The sequence below is a fragment of the Carcharodon carcharias genome, chromosome 10, assembly GCF_017639515.1.
Source record: "Carcharodon carcharias isolate sCarCar2 chromosome 10, sCarCar2.pri, whole genome shotgun sequence".
NCBI lineage: Eukaryota > Metazoa > Chordata > Chondrichthyes > Lamniformes > Lamnidae > Carcharodon > Carcharodon carcharias.
Window position 1 is genome coordinate 56,667,436 of NC_054476.1, and position 16,980 is coordinate 56,684,415.

The 16,980-nt window shown below is 44.9% G+C and overlaps 1 protein-coding gene across 5 annotated transcripts in view; it reads right to left on the minus strand.

Annotated features, from left to right (window-relative positions):
- Positions 1-16,980, minus strand: part of LOC121283135 — a 123,968-nt gene that overhangs the window by 61,754 nt on the left and 45,234 nt on the right. For all 5 annotated transcript variants that reach the window (XM_041197283.1, XM_041197281.1, XM_041197282.1 and 2 more), the window contains 3 exons: positions 6,972-7,099; positions 5,522-5,706; positions 4,917-5,069 (listed from right to left, as the gene is read on the minus strand). In XM_041197283.1, coding sequence (XP_041053217.1) covers positions 4,917-5,069; positions 5,522-5,706; positions 6,972-7,097 — 464 coding nt within the window. In that variant the 5' untranslated portion in view covers positions 7,098-7,099. The remainder of the gene's footprint in view (positions 1-4,916; positions 5,070-5,521; positions 5,707-6,971; positions 7,100-16,980) is intronic.

Below are 16,980 nucleotides of genomic sequence, written 5' to 3' on the forward strand. Positions count from 1 at the left end.
AAAAATTCTCCACTGGTTTGAGTTACACCGAGATTGTTGGAGCCCATCATCTCAGCCCCAGAACAGCCTTGCGGGAGTTCCTCAGAACAATGTCCTAGGCCCAATCATCTTTAGATGCTGCATGTGGCTGGGGCTCATCAGCTGGACCACAGAGGTACAGTAGAGCGGCCTGACCCACCGGCCGGCACTTAAAGCCGGTGTGCACCGGCAGCTTCTTTATGTTACTGTTGGATGGTTTCTTGGCTATTATCTCACCAAAGTGGAAAATTACAAGACTACCAAATTAGGCTAAGAGATGATGGAATATATTCGGCAACACCCAGATGACTTTCCTGAAAAAGAAAAAAAAAACACATGCAGAGATTCTGGAGGATTTTCATCCAATTCGCTAAACCACTCGACAGTAACTCTTAGTTAATTGGTATAACTATGACTGTCTTATCAGCTGATGTATAAAAATATTCTACCGTGCACTCATGGTCTTTCTCATTGTAAATTAATTCATAATAAATTATATGAACTTAAAAAAAAAAAGTTCCTCCATCATAGGTTAAAAGTGGGGATGCTCGCTGATGATTGTGCAATGTACAGTATAAGTCACAGCTCTTCAGATAATGTGGCAGTCTATGGCTTACATGCAGCAAGAGCTGGACCACATTCAGGCTTGGCAAATAATATTCGTGGCACAAAAGTGGTAGGCAAGGATCATCTCCAGCAAGACAGAATGTAACCATAACCCCTTGATGTTCAATGGCATTTCCACCACCATTATCCCACACTCAATCAGTCACTAAGGGCAGAATTTTACATCCCGCAGGTGGGTGTGTGCCTGACCCAATCGGGCGTAAAATAGCACGCGATGATATCAGGCGAAAGTCCTGATGTCATCATGCATTCATGCGATATTTCGGTCAACAGACGGGCTCGAGAGTTGGCATTGCACCTGCTGACAATTAAGAGGCCTATTAAGGCCATTAAAGTTTCAGTTAACATGAATTTTTTGCTGCCCGTCCAACGTTACGGTTGGCAGGCAGGCGAGCGAATCGGCCAGGTGGCCTTTACATTTTTGAGGAAACCTCATCCAAGGGCTTTTTAGGTGATATTAATTTTTTAAAAATGTTTGGGCAGAATTTTTATTATCCACATGTTCAGGTGAATGAGTCCTATGTGGGGACAGTTTTTTCAGGATTTCATCATCTTCATTTTTGGATTTAAAATTCTTCAGCTCCCTGAGGTAGCTCTCTGCCTTCAGGGAGCTTTCATTGCATTTCATTTCATTCACATCCCCTGTGCCTGTGCTGACTTCAGTGCTTGCCCTCCTCCAACCCCCACCCCGGCAGAACCGAGCATTTCAGCGAGCCTTTCATGCTGGCTGGCTGTTAATTGGCCAGCCAGTGTGAAATCGCAATTGGGGACCAATCGTGGGCAGCAGGCCGTTTCCCAGCTGCTCCCTAGCCCACCCTCCACGCCTGCTTGCCAAACCCAAAAATCCGGCCCTAATTTACACTTGCCTGTCTGTGCCTACACCAAGTCATCCTGGGCCTGTATGGCACTTGCCACTAGATGAGCTTTCTAAAGTTAATGGGTGCTTTGGTCTCACCATCTGCCCCTTTGCTATCTGGCAGCAACCCTCCATTGTATTGTGTAGCAATAATGGGAAAGACTTCAAACAGATCTAGCAACTCAAGACTGGACAACCATGAGGCAGTGTGGGCCATCAACAGCAGAATTGTACTCAACCACAATCTGTAATTTCGTGGCCTGGTATATCACCCACTCTACCATTACCACCAAGCCAGGGGATCAATCCTGGTTCAATGAAGACTGCAGGAGGACATGCCAGGAGCAGCATCAGGCATACCTAACATAAATGAGGTGTCAACTTGGTGAGCTACACCTTAGCACTACTTACATGCCAAGCAGCATAAGCAGCAAGTGATAGACAGAGCTAAGCAATTCTACAACCAACTGATTAAATCTAAGCTCTGCAGTCCTGCCACATCCAGTCATGAATGGTGGTGGACAATTAAACAACTCACTGGAGGAGGAAGCTCCACAAATATCCCCATCCTTAATGATGGGGGAGCCCAGCACATCAGTGCAAAAGATAAGGCTAAAGCATTTGCAATGATCTTCAGCCAGAAGTGCCAAGTGGATGATCCATCTGGGCTTTGTCTGGAGGTCCCCAGCATCACAGATGCCACTCTTGAGCCAACTTGATTCACTCCACGTGATATCAAGAAATGACTGAAGGCACTGAGTACTGCTATGGGCCCTGACAATATTCCGGCAATATTATTGAAGACTTGTGCTCCAGAACTTGCTGTGCCCTTAGGCAAGCTATTCCAGTACATCTACAACACTCCCATCTATGTGATTGCCCAGTACGTCTTGTACACAAAAGGCAGGACAAATCCAACCAGGCCAAATACTGCCCCATCAGTCTACTCTCCATCAGTAAAGTAATGGAAGGGGTCATCAACAGTGCTATCAGGTGGCACTTGCTTAACAAAAACCTGCTCACTGATGCTCAATTTGGGTTCCACCAGGGTCACTCAGCTCCTGACCTTGTTACTATCTTGGTTTAAACATGGATAAAATAGCTGAACTCCAGACATGAGGTGAGAGCAATTGCTCTTGACATCAAAGCAGCATTTGATTGAGTGTGGCATCAAGGAGGCCTATCAACACTGCAATTAAGGGAATCAGGTGGAAAACTCTCCATTGGTTGGAGTCATACCTAGCACAAAGGAAGATGGTGGTGCTTGTTGGAAGTCCATCATCTCAGTTCCAGGAGTTCCTCAGGGTAGTGTCCTAGGCCCAACCATCTTCAGCTGCTTCATCAATGACCTTCTTTCCACCATAAGGTCAGAAGTGGGAGTGTTCGCTGATGATTGCACAATGTTCAGCACTATTCACGACTCCTCAGGTGCTGAAGCAGTCCATATCCAAATGCAGGAAGACCTGGACAATATCCAGACTTGGGCTGACAAGTGGCAAGTAACATTTGCGCCACACAGGTGCCAGGCAATGACTATCTCCAACAAGAGGGAATCTAGCCATCGCCCCATGACATTCAATGCTGTTACCATTGCTGAATCTCCCAGTATCAATATCTTGGGGGATACCATTGACCAGAAACTTAACTTGACTAGCCATATAAATGCTGTGACTACAAGAGCAGGTCAGAAGCTTGGAATCCTGCAGTAAGTAACTCACCTCCTGACCCTCCAAAGTCTGTCCTCCACCTACAAGGTAAAAGTCAGGAGGGTGATGGAATACCCTTCACTTGGCTGGATGAGCGCAGCTCCCACAACACTCAAGCAGCCTGACGCCATGCAGAACAAAGCAGCCCAATTGACTCGCACCCAATCCACAAACATTCACTCCCTCCATCACCAAAGCACACTGGCAACAGTGTGTACCATCTACATGATGCACTGCAGGAACTTATCAAGGCCTCTTAGACAGTACCTTTCAAACCAACGACCGCTAGAAGGACAGCACCACCTGGAAGTTCCCTCCAAGCCACTTGCCATCCTGACTTGGAAATATATTGATGTTCCTTCACTGTTGCTGGGTCAAAATCTTGGAACTCCCTCCCTTAATGCCACTGTGTGACTGCAACCATTCGAGAAGGCAGCTCACCACCACCTTCTCAAGGGCAATTAGAGATGGGTAAAAATGCTGGCCTTGCTCGTAATGTGCACATTCCCCGAATGAATGAAAAAAGCAACAGGCTCCTTTGAGTCTGCTCCACCATTTCAGTAAGTTAATGGCAGATGTTCTACCTCAACTACTCTCTCCTGCACCATTCCCATATCCCCAGAGTTTTTATTATCCAAAAATCTCTAGGACCTCTGACTTGAATGTACAATGACTTGGCATCCACAGCTCTTTGTGTTTTCGGGAATGCCAACGGTTCACAACCCTTTGAGTGGAGAGATATTTCCTCATCTCAGTCCTAAATGGCCTAAATCCTTAGACTCTGACTCCTTAGCTCTACACTCCCCAGCCAGCATCTACCCTGTCAAGCCCCTTAAGCTGTTTCAACAAGATCACTTCTCACACTCTAGTGAACATAAGACTAGTCTACTCAATCTCTCCTCATAGAACAATCCCTCATCCCAGGAATTGGTCTAGTGATCCTTTGTTGCACTCCCTCCAATGCAAGTATATCCTTTCTTAGTTAAGAGACCAAAACTTTAGACATACAGTACAGGACCTTGGGTGTTGTCTCAGCAAGGCCCTATATAATTGTAGTAAGACTTTTTTTTACTCTTATACTCTAACCCCTTTGTATTAAAGGCTAACATACATTTGCTCTCTTAATTGCTTCCTTTACCTGTATGTTAACTTTTTGCAATTTGTGTACAAGGACATCCAGATTCCTATGATTACCAAAGATCCCTCTGAATACCAATTCTGCTCTCTGTTAGTTAAGAGTGACTGAAATCCCTTGATGTTCTGTAAAGGCACCACTGACTGTGATACAAAGAATACAGGCCAGAAGGTCAATGTGCAGCCTGTGCTGTGTTAGCTAACTACGTTCTAGGTAATGGTTCTGCCACTATGATTGATGTCCACACTGGGGAGATGAGCAGAAAGGTCTTAACTGTAATCCAATGGCTCTTGCTACAAAGATGAGTGGGGTCAGGAATAGGCCGTGATGGTTTTTACAGTGGAATGATATACCAAGGCTCACTGAATCGGCTCATATGTGACACTTGAGTGCAGCACCCAAAAGGTGATAACAAAGAACAACTAGCACCTTCAGGACATGTTAAATAGCAATAAAAAAGAATGAGGTGACTAAAGTTAACTTGTTAGGTGATTGCTCCATCCACCTAGCTTCTCTCAGTCACTTGATGTTATACAAGATACAATTAACTTCTACTTTTGTTTCATTACTTTACCTTAAGACGGGTAAGAGAGGTGGTTGAGGAGGTGCATTGATAGCTACATTATCTGAGCGATTTCCCAAATCTGCCAATAAGGAAAATGCAAACTGAAGGCTTTCTGCTTCCCTTTGAGATCCCACGAATGATGACCAACAACAACCAGTTGGCCTATAAAAAAAATTAAAATGACATTAGCTAATACAGAACTTGGCGGCATTCCTTTAGCCCACTGACTATCGTGATGGCTTCTAACGTAGGAGGCTTCAAGGTTGTGTCTGGATCTGCCTATTACTTTTGCCAATGAAGAGAAAATTTGAACGATAACTTTCCAGCTAGACAGATACCAGTTTAACAGTTCAGAGAGCTAAAATCGAATATTCCTCCAATAGCCTGCCTGATTCAGGTGGGAAAGGTATAGGAAATGAGGTGAAGCCTGACCCTCATTATCTCCTCCCATGCTATGGTCAGGGTGGAATTGAGACTTGGTAGATTTAAGCAGGGTATTGTGGAAGAAGGAAGCATGTAACTAGGGAGAAGCAACAGGTTCAATCTGTTTCTTTTTATAATGACTAATATCCTCCACTAGGTATACATCAGAATGAGAAAAAAATTGAATTTACCTTATGTGTAGTGGACTCGTGTTGTTGCGATGGATTATAATCCCTCCATCTAGCATGCACCAGGTTGTAGAGTGGTTGCTGTCTCCCACTGTTTGCGTTCTGGAATTAGTGCAGTTTAAAGCAACACAAATTCCATCTAAGCTCTGGGAGCATGGTAAGCTGATTCCTCTGTAATAGATATGCACCTGACATGTGCATTTAAACAGTCAATAAACCAAACACACTAAATGTACTTCATACAAAACAAAGGGAAGATTTTCCCCTCGTTGGGCGGGCGCAGTGGGCGGGCCCAGGAGCAGACACAAAATGGATGCTGCCCGCAATCAGGCCCCGACCACAATTTCACGCTGGCTGGCCAATTAACAGCCAGCCAGCGTGGAACGCACGCTGAGAACCTCAGTGCTGCCGGGGTGGGGGTGGGAGCAGGGCGAGCACTGAAGTTTGCGCATGGGTGGGGGTGTGCTCACTGAAAGCTCCCTAAAGGTACAGAACTGCCTCTGGGAGATGCAGATTTTTAAAAATAAAATTGAAGATGTTAAAAATCTGGAAAAAATGTATATACAGTGGACTCATGCACCTTTACATGGGGCAAGATTTTTATCTTGTCAGGCAGGCTCAGGAGAGGCCGTGAAACTGCCCACCACCTGCGATCAGGCCCCGACCACGATTTCACGCTGGCTGGCCAACTAACGGCCAGACACCATGAAAGGCCTGCTCAGAGCCTCAGCACTGCTGTGGTGGGGGCAGGAGGTGTGCGAGCACTGAAGTGTGAGTATGTGTGGGGCTGTGCTCAGTGAAAGCTCCCTTAAGGCACAGAGCTGCCTCAGGGAGCTGAAGATTTTTAACATGAAAAATAAAGAATTGAAAAATAAGGAAAACATGTCCTCTCATTTGCCTCTATCACATGAGTGGGGACATGTTAAAAATGAATTTTAAAAGTGTTTTTTTAAAATCACTGGTTGAAACATCATCCCGCCTGTGGATGAGATTTCGCTAAAAATGCAAAAAGGCTGCCTGGCCTATTTGCCCACCCGCCAACCAAATGGTTGGAAGGGCAGTGAAAAATTCAATTTCATTAATTGGTTAAGGCCTTATTAAGCCTCTTAATTGACGACGACCGAAAGATCACGAAAGTGCGCAATGACATTGGGATGCTCGCCCAACATCATCGCGTACTACTTCACTCCTGTTTGGGTTGGGTACGCACTCACTGCAAGACGAAAAATCACGCCCAAACACTTCTTAAAAATTTGATTACGAAAACCTCATCCTGCCTGTGGATGAGGTTTTGCAAAAAGTGCAAAGGCTGCCTGGCCTATTCGCCTGTCTGCCAACTACTCGCCCGACATCATCGTCAATTTCACACTTGGGTGTGTTGGGCATGTGCCCACAGGCCAAGCTGAAAATTCTGCCCATAGTGTTAACTCAACTGATCAATAAAAATCAGTACCTGTAATATGTCACCAACCAATGAAGCTTCCAAGCCAAACGAGGCACCAAAATAGGAAAACGGAGTAGAACAGCAGCCTTGCAGGAGAGCAGCACTCACTGCCAGCAACCAGATGTGAAGCCTCATTGCTATTCATAGGTTGTCAGTACATTCAAAAAAGAGAAAAGTAGGATATTTTAACATGGCACTAGGCTCCCAGTATACTCTAGTTACATACAAAGAGAAAAGGAGAGCAGGAAACAGAAAGACTAAAGTCACCCATGAAACTTAGCCAAAAGAAAATGTGCGAGGGAGTTGGTGTTTAAGACAAATTTCACAGCACAGATTGGGTTGTTCTTCATCTGCTCACTGTGATTGGTGTATATAAAATCAAGGGAGGACTTTTTAATCTATTTATCGTTTGTATAGCTGCCAAGATTTAACCTCGTGATCTTTGCTATTACATATAAGCCCAATTCTTTAACTATCTGAGTGCTGTATCCTCTTCTAGCTTCCCGAATCTACATAGTTCCTTCCCTCCTTCACCTCCAAATTGCAAGCAGTCTCAGTTCTAATAGTGTGGCGATAGTTTCAAATCAGCTTGGCTCATTTGATAACATTCTTTCCTTTGGTATTGCCTTTCTATTCTGCATGCTTTATGTCCCAAAAGAAAAGAGCTGGGACTTCACTGAATATTCCTCCCTAAACCAACATCATCAGAAAAAGATTAACTGCCCATTCATCTCATTTACTCAAGCTTGCTGTGTGCAAAATGGCTGCTGCATTTGATTCCACATGAACAGTCACTGCGTATCAATGTGATTTATAATTACTTTATGGGCAAAATATTGTGCTCATCAGGCGGGCATGTGCGATATTTCAGTTGGCGGGCACGTGTGGGAGTCGGTAGTGCGCCCACCAACAATTATGTGGCTTATTAAGGCCCTTAATGAAATAATTGGTCGAAACTTTTCACTGCCCTTCCAACTGTTCGCTTGGTCAGGTGGGCGAAAAGGCCAAGCAGGCTTTGTATTGTTGGCGAAACCTCATCCAAGGGGTGGGATGAGGTTTCGTCCAGTGATTAAAAAAAAATAAAAACTTTTTGCACTCAACCCTGACATGTCCCTGCTCATGTGACAGAATCACATGAGGGAGCATGTTTTTTAAACATTTTTAAATTTTTTAATTATTTATTTGGAAAATCTTCAGCTCTCTGAGGCAGCTCTGTGCCTCAGGGAGCTTTTACTGCGCGCACCCACGCACATGTGTGAACTTCCACACTTGCCCTCCTCCCCCACCCCCCCCACCACACAGGCACCGCTGAGGGCTGCAGCGCACGTTTCACACTGGCTAGCCTTTAATTGGCTGGCCAGCTTGAAATTGCGGTCAGGGCCTGATCGCAGGCGGTGGTCTGTTTCACAGCTGCTCCTGCTCGCCCCCCCCATGAGCCCACGAGACAACCAGAAAGTCCTGGCCTATGTGAAGTATGCAAGAAATTTCTGAAAGAAATGTTTTGTGGCTGAAAAGCACTGGAGTTGCAGATCTCAGAGGCAGGATTTATGGCTCACTGCTATTCGGTGTTCAGACTTTAGGGATTCCCAATTTCAACTTGCGGAATCAGCATTGGCTCAGTTGGTAGCACTGTCACCTCTGAGTCAGCAGGTTGTGGGTTCAGGTCCTCACTCCAGGGCTTGAGCAAAAATATCAAGGCTGACCCTTCAGCGCAGTACGAAGGAAGTGCTGCACCATTAGTGCTGTCCTTCAGGTGAGAAGTTAAGCCCTGTCTGCTCTCTCAGGTGGGTATACAAGATCCATTTGCACTATTTCAAAAAAGAGCAAGGGAGTTATATCTGGTGTCCTGGCCAATATTTATCCTGCAATATCATAAAAAAATACATTATGTAGTCATTGTCATATTGCTCTTTGTGAGACACAAAGTGGCTGTCACATTTCCTACAATACAACACTGACTACTGTCACGCACAGAATTTATGAGCGGAATCATCCCAGATTTGCAAAGTGTGGTAGTGGTTGGGAAAAAGAATGTTTTACCCACCAGCCGCAATGAAGGTTTTTTGCGCCACAGCATCCTATTCCCAGCGCCTTGTTAATAATGCAATCAGGGGAAACAAGCCAAATTGCTGGCGGGTGGGCTCAGATTTGCCCACCCTGCCGTGACCCCAGTGCTTCTACGCTCCGAGCACCATATTTAAAATGCATCAGAGTGCATGCCTACTTTATGTCTACAGACCAGGACTGCTACAGGCGACAGATGGCTCTGAAAGCAAAGAATGTGGCAGCCCCCAAATTTAGTGACACCTCTCTGAAATGCTTGCTGGACACAGTGGAATACCACCACCATGTCCTCTACCCCCACTCTGGTTGCGGGAGAGCCACAAGCGTCACAAATCCGGCCTGGGAGGTGGTGGCAGGAGTGGTCAGCACCACTGGAAGCCAGCCATCCTATGCAGGAAGAGGTCGAATGCTCTCATCTGTTCTCACACACTCACAAACCCATCACACCTCACAGGGGTCTCACATCTCAAGGGACAACACCATGAACTCTCACAAACACCCTTACATCTCCATCAGGTTCATATCCTCTGGAGCTCACGTCCTCATCCCGTCCATGGCTCCGCTCACCACACAAACATACCACATAGTCATCATGCGTTCTGCTCACACTTCATCTATTTTCAGCAGAAGCTGGCTTAAAATAGGAGAGGTCCCAGACCGGGGATGGAGTGGCCCCTATTTGGCCCCTCACTCACTTTCAGGAGTGTGCCATTGCGCTAACTGGTGAGTACGTGAACTGTGCCTACGTGATGGTGAGGTCAGTGGCGAACATCCATGTGAGGATCCTGCACCACATCATCCCTCTCTTAGCACAACTGTGAGTGCTTTCTCTCCTGCTTTTGACTCTGCTGCCATGCACTAATTATCTCAACTTTAGTTCAAAGGGAGCTCTGTCAAGCAACCTACACCTCCAAACAACCAGTCCCTCAGCTCCAGCCAGGTCCTCAACTCCAGCCATGAGGACATTTTCTCCATTGTAGAGCTAGAAATAAGCAGCCTGGAAGATCCATCACAGCAGTTACCCACACCCTCCATCAGCGCAGAGACACGCACCTCACTGGGGCCTAGGTCTAGAGCAGGCTCAAGTTCACAATCTGGCGGTCACTACACGGACCCTTGTCCACAGTAGGAGGAGGCAGGCTCAGCGGGGCTCCCCTTGGAGGACTGCTGGGGAAGAGGCATCTGTGAGATCCAAGTCAGATGATAAGCCTCTGGATTCAGCCTTGCAACTCATTGTGGAGAGTCAGCAGAAGGCGGGGGAACATCACACAGAGTTGTTGGGAGCCCCCAACAGACTGGCACACGAGTCGGAGGAGTACATCCGCCTGCTCTCTGATGAAATGGTGCCCACGGTCTCCATGGGAAGGACAACAGCCGCCATGGAGATCCTGGTCCAGCAGATCATGGAGATTCACGCAGACCTACATTCCATTGCGGTAGCCATGGGTGAGTTCCTGCAGCACTCCAGAGGATGTATGCCTAGGTCATCAGAGGCAACAGGGCCAACCGGGACATGAGTGATTCTGGCGAGAGAACTGCGTGTGTGTACACACACACGGACGCACGCATGCACACACACACACACACACACACACACACACACACACACACCTATCCGCTCCTGAACCCCCACCTTCCTGTGTAAAAAACAAACAGAATGTTCCTTTATTCCTTATTCTACACCAGAGGGCAATATATCCGGAACTTAGCACACCCTATTGGTAGGTTTTTCATTTCAAACTTCTTTTTATCTAAAGTGTCCTTTTACAAAAAAACCTAAATGTTAAGCTCATCTCTTCCCGCTTTAGCCAGGAACAAATGCAGATTCACTTTGGTCTAGAGAGGTGTGTTGGCTTAGGTATCTCAGTTTATTTGCTTAGAAATGGAAGATTCTGCTGTTCCACTTGTTTCTATTTAGAGTCAACAATTGCAACTACAGATGCTACATGTTTCTCAGTTGAATCAAGTCGGGTTTCACCAACTGGAGCAGATGTTTCCCAGAAATCTTTCATTGTGACTGGAGATCCCTGGAAACTTGGTTCCTTGGATTTGGCTTCTCTAATCTGGTCAGATTACATAGGAAGATTCAACATCATAGATCACTGGTCCTCGACGTATGATGATTGTTCCCAGGAGCCACTTTGGTGTCCCAGTAATTTCGGACCCAGACTGATCCAGATTAAACTCATGAGCTGATTTCCTTGTGTGATGTGACCTTTCCGATCAAGTTGCCTTGAACCAATCTTTCCTTTCAAATCTGGACACAGCAAATCCATTCTGGTATGCAGTCGTCTTCCAAACATCAGCTCAGCAGGAGATATGCCTGTTGTTGAACGTGGAGTGTTCTGATACATCATCAAAAAGTTCTTCAGCTTCAACTTCCAACCTGTTTGCGTCATCCCCTTCGATATAGCCGTTTTGAATGTCTGGACAAAGCATGCCACTTCACTATTTGACGATGGGTGGTAAGGTGAAATGAGGATCTGCTTGATCCCATTGTTTTTCAGGAATATTTGAGATTCACATGATGTGAACTGTGCGCCATCATCAGACACAATCTGCTCCGACAATCCAAAAGTAGTGAACACATTCCAGAGAGTATCAATGGTCTTTGCTGAAGTAGTCGATGCCATGGGAATAACATGACGTCACTTTGTGGGGGCATCCACCACAATCAGGAACGTGGTCCGGCAAAGTCCACATGGAGTCTGCCATGGGTGGTCAGGCCAAGCCCACGGATGTAATGGGGCAGGTGCAGGAGAAGCCTCATTCCTTGGCACGGAAGGCAATCACTGACCATGCCTTCGATGTCTTAATCCAGGGGTGGCCACCATACATGTAGACAAGCTAATGCTTTCATTTTGACGATTCCCAAGTGACTGAGGTGAAGTTCTTCTAACGCTTATGTTTGGAATTTTGCAGCAATAACAACTCTGATTCCCCCATAACAAACAATTGTCTTGCAGAGTCAGCTCAAATCTACACATTTTTAAAAATTCATTCACAGGATGTGGGCTTTGCTGACTGGGCCAGCAGTTATTGCCCATCACTAGTTGCCCTTGAGAAGGTGGTGGTGAGCTGCCATCTTGAACCACTGCAGTCCATGTGGTGTAAGTACACCCATAGTGCTATTAAGAAAGGAGTTCCAGGATTTTGACCCAGCGACAGTGAAGGAGCGATGATATATTTTTAAGTCAGGACAGTGAGTGACTTGGAAGGGAACTTCCAGGTGTAGTAAGGTATGAGCTCATTAGTCACTTCTTGAGGTACACACCAACCCTTCTGTCTGTACAAGTAAATTTTGGAGAGCACAGCATCCCTCTGCATTTCAAGTTGAATTTGATCGGCTTTAACAGGTAATATGTCTATTTGGTTCACATTGAAAGCAGTGACTTCACTTCATGTTGTGGAGCTGTGGTATAACAGAAGTCTGGAAAGTGCGTCCGTATTTCCATGATTCTCAGTAGAACGAAGTGTAATTTCATACTGGTAAGCAGATAAGATCAGTGCCCACCTTTGTAAGCATGCAGTTTACAGAGGACCCTGCCTTGGTTCTTTAAATGAGTTGGAACTTTTTTCTCAGTGTTGAGCATGTCACCTTGGAAGCAGCTTACACCAGGAAGGTCCTGCAGTTTTGTCCATGGCTAGAATAAACCTGCTGATGATGCGATTCTGAATGGTAGTCGTTTGTACTGATATAGACCTCTGTGTGTGTTGATGGTTGTACACTTCCTGGAATCTTCACTTAGCTGTATTTGCAAAAATGCCTGTGATAGGTCAAGCTTTGTGAAGAATTCATCTACATTCAGAGCAGCGAGCAGGTCCTCAATTTTCAGTAGCGGAAGTGATTTTATAGTCACCATATATTCTGATAGACCCATCATCCTTCACAACTGGGACTATTGGAACTGCCCACTCTGCATAATCAACTTTCTCAATTATTTGAAAGTTTTCAAGTTGTTCTAGTTCCTGCTCGATTTTCTGTTTCATTGAGTAGGGAACTGAATGTGGTTTGATGAACCTTGGAGAAGATTCAGCCTTCACAGCAAGTTTGGCTTCAATGTCTTTAATAACTCCAAGAACTTCTTTGAAGACATCAGTATGCTTGTCTAACAAGGACTGCAACATAAAGTTGCAATCCACTTTATTTATTTTATTCCAGTCCTGCCGAATTTCTTTTAGCTATTTTCTACCAATAAGTGATGGATGATCCCCTTTCACAATAATAAGTGGCAACCTTGCTATTTGACCTCCATATTTAGCTTGAACAGACATTTTTCCAAGTATATTCACAGTCTGCCTAACTGGAGGAGGGTTTTCTTCAATGGGCATTTCTTGAAAGTTTTCTCCCATGTCTTCTCTGAAGCAATAGAAACAGATGCTCCAGTGTCAACCTCCATTTCAACCATTTTACCATTTAAGGCAATGCCAACTTTTAGTCCTACATCTGGTTTCAGAACAGACTGAATGCAATACAATTGCTCTTCTGCATTGTTGCTATTAGTTTCACTTTCTGTCTCTTCTGGACTGGCATTACTTTTGTATTTTGTTTCCAAGCAACGTGTCTTTTTAAACTGCCTGTTTATTTTCAAGCACGACTTGTCTGTGTGCTATAATTTTAAGTGTTATGTTTGAGATGCTACTCTAAATTCAGGAATCAGACCATCTTGAGGTTTTACATTAAACTAACTGAAACATTTTATTAATTTACATAGGTTAAAATATATACACATGACTACAAATTACTACTATCATAACTTTTAACAAATTCCCAAACTATTCTCCATTAAGGCAACAGCAACCTGTAGACTTAACCAAACACCAGGCAAAGCATTTTCACCTTACAAATTCAGAATGAGGTTCGTTGCACTTTGGATCCTGTGGAGCCAGTTGGAGGCTTACAGTTCTTTTTTGACCTTACATTGCCTTTGCTCTGCACACCTGAAAACTATTGAAGTTATACCTACCACCACTGATTGAATTCAAATTCTCATTGTCTCACCACCCTCTTTGAACTTCACCTTTTAACAATGAAATCCCTTTCATAGTACCAATTTTATTAGTAATATGAATATCTAGCTTGGTAGCTGTTAGAAAGGCATCAAGTTTTCACCCCACTTCTTGAATGCTCTATTCAAAAAATGCAAATGCACGCTATCTCTCTTACATATCAAAACTAGTACCCATCAAAGCACCCAGACTAGCTGGCTTTAATCCAATTAAGACGCACCCGCAGACTAAACCTCTATTTTAAAAGAAAAATATTTTCCAAAATATTATATACATTAATAGCTTCATGACACCTCCCCACTTGTTGCATTCTCCCTGTTACACCCTCCTCCCCCCATACTCCCTCCTCCCTCCATTCTCCCCCCCAACGCCACCCCCCGACACCTTCGTCCTCCTCCCAACCCCACCTCCAGCTGACACCTCCATTCCCCCTCCCAACCTTACCCCCACCTGACACCTTTGTCCCTCCCTACAAACCTCACCCCTCCAACATCTTTGTCCCCACCCGCAACTTCACCTCCCCACCCCCCGAGTACAACTTCCTCTCCCAGTCAAACCTAGATCTCCCTCTGCCTCCCTCCCTCCACACCACCACCACCACCGCTGCCCCCCCCCCAACACCGTGCGCGCCTCCCACCCCTCACCCTCACTACACCAGTACAGTTTCCTCTCCCACTCATAGCTGGTCCTTCCTCTCTCCAGCCAATCGTGATGTTTCGATGCAGGCCTGAGACATCAACAGAGGCCTCCCACATTGTGAGAGCTGCTTCACAGCACAGCCATGCCCATAAGAATCCACCCAGCATACGATGCACTTGTTCCTCCAGGATCTGGTAGCTGAAGGGCTTTAGCATCTTCTGCTCCTTGGATGTTTGCGATCTGAGCAAAGCCCTAAAGGTAAGTCCTGACTCCTGCATTTCATATTTGTCCAGATGTATTCTGGGCCACTGTGTTTTCCCACCGGTGTAATGGTAAATCTGGCATGGGGGCAATGATTCCAGTTGGTCCTTACTTTGCTTACCATTAGCAGGATGCAAAGTGGGTTCATGCCAGCCTCCAACGGGATTGGCGTTTCACCATGGCAGACACTATCAGATAATCCTGCTGTGCTTACACGCTAGTGTGAAACCAATTTTTCTCCTTCTTGCCATACTGTGTCACCCTCCCTCAGCCCACCACAACACCCGATGCCCAACGCCAACGGGGCTGGAAAATTCCTGCCAATGTGTTTAATTACTGACCATGATCAAAGTGTTTTAACGTGAGGTGAGTGTATTTCCTTCTTCTTGGTGGTTGTCCCAACTTAAATAATTTCCAGCAGCAAGCGGAGGTTTTTTTGTGATGTCACATAATTGTAACCACGTGCACAAAGATGAGACACAGATGAAGAAGAAAACAATAAAAGTTGTAATGATTTCAGTCTTTTTCATAGGAGGCCTGTAGTTTCTCAGTTGAATTAATACTTTAGTTCGAGCGGAGGTCTTGAAAAGCAAAGGAATCTCAGTAAGCTGTGATGCTTCTTGTAGTTGAATTTCCAGGAAGCTGGTTCTCAGTTGAACTCGAAGTTGGAGCAGGCTGGCAGGGTGACTCCCTTTCCCTTTTTCAAGGTATAGCCTTGGCTGTGCTGATTCAATGGCTTTTCAGGTGATGTGTCTGATGTGAACAGCTTCTGCTTTTATTATTTTTGCAAAGGAACAGATAACAAACATGGCTGCCTTAAATCATGTGACTAATTACAAGTTCAAAGTCCTTCCAAAAAAGGGTAGTGAGTTGTTTTTCTTCACATCCTCTGAGTGATCTTAACTGAGTGATTAATTCAATTCAAATTACCCATTGAATGCCTTAATTAGAACAATAAATTTCGATGGCTCCATGGCCCAGGACAAAAGTTAGCCAATATGTAATAATCTTGTTCTGTTTATATATCACGCTTAACAAAAGGACTTGTGAGTTTCTCAAGTAGTTGAGATTGTTCATGTTTTAATGAAGTATTTGCTTGAGTTTCAGTTTTCTGGAGTTGATAATGCCAAAGTCACTTGATGTGTTGTCAGCCATCTAAAAACTGTTGTGTCACTTTTTAAAACAAATACAGTTTTAAGATTTGTAATATCTTCATCCCTCTACTGGGCATGACACTATAGTTTATACTTTGTTGGCTGTAAGGTAATTTGAGATCTCCAGGCACTATATAAATGTAGCTCTATCTTTTATTTTCCTTTTTTATGTTCAAGTGAGCAGACGGCAAGGACATCTGCCCAAAGCAATATTCATATCACATCCCAATGACCTCATCAGTACCTGACTGCAGTTTTAACTCAGTGGCCTAAATTTGAAGTTGCAGTGAACTTTGCATCAGGTCAATGAAGCAAGAAGAGGGGTAGGGGAAGTAGTCTTATATTTTTAACTTTATTCTATTTCTGTTGTAGGGACAGGAGGAGGAGGAATGTTCTTCTGGGTCCTGCAAGGAAAGCTTAGGCTTCTACTTTTCCTGAATGTGAGATTTTTTATGCTGTGAGTAATAATGACTTAGAACTTGCTACCACGAGGGAGGTGCAAGTGGAAACAATCAATAGTTTCAAAAGAAATTGGCACTTGAAGGAAATAAAATTGCAGGGCTATGGAGAACGAGCAGGGGAATGGGACTGACTGGATTGCTCTGTGGGTAGCTGGCATGGACTTGATAAGCCAAATAGCCTCTTTCTGTGCCATAAATAGCTCTATGACCTTTGAAAGACTGTCCCTTTATCAATCCAGGCCTCAGTGGGTGAACTCTGAGCCATATGATTTTCTGCCACTTACCAATCGAAATGGGTTAGGGGTGGCTGGCCACTGGGTTTTAACAAGGCTTGGGAAGCAAAATACTCCAGGCCATAACTCTGCAGCAGTGGGTGAGTTCCAAAGTCACAGGGCTTCTTATACCAAAATCTGGCCTGGTAAAACTGGT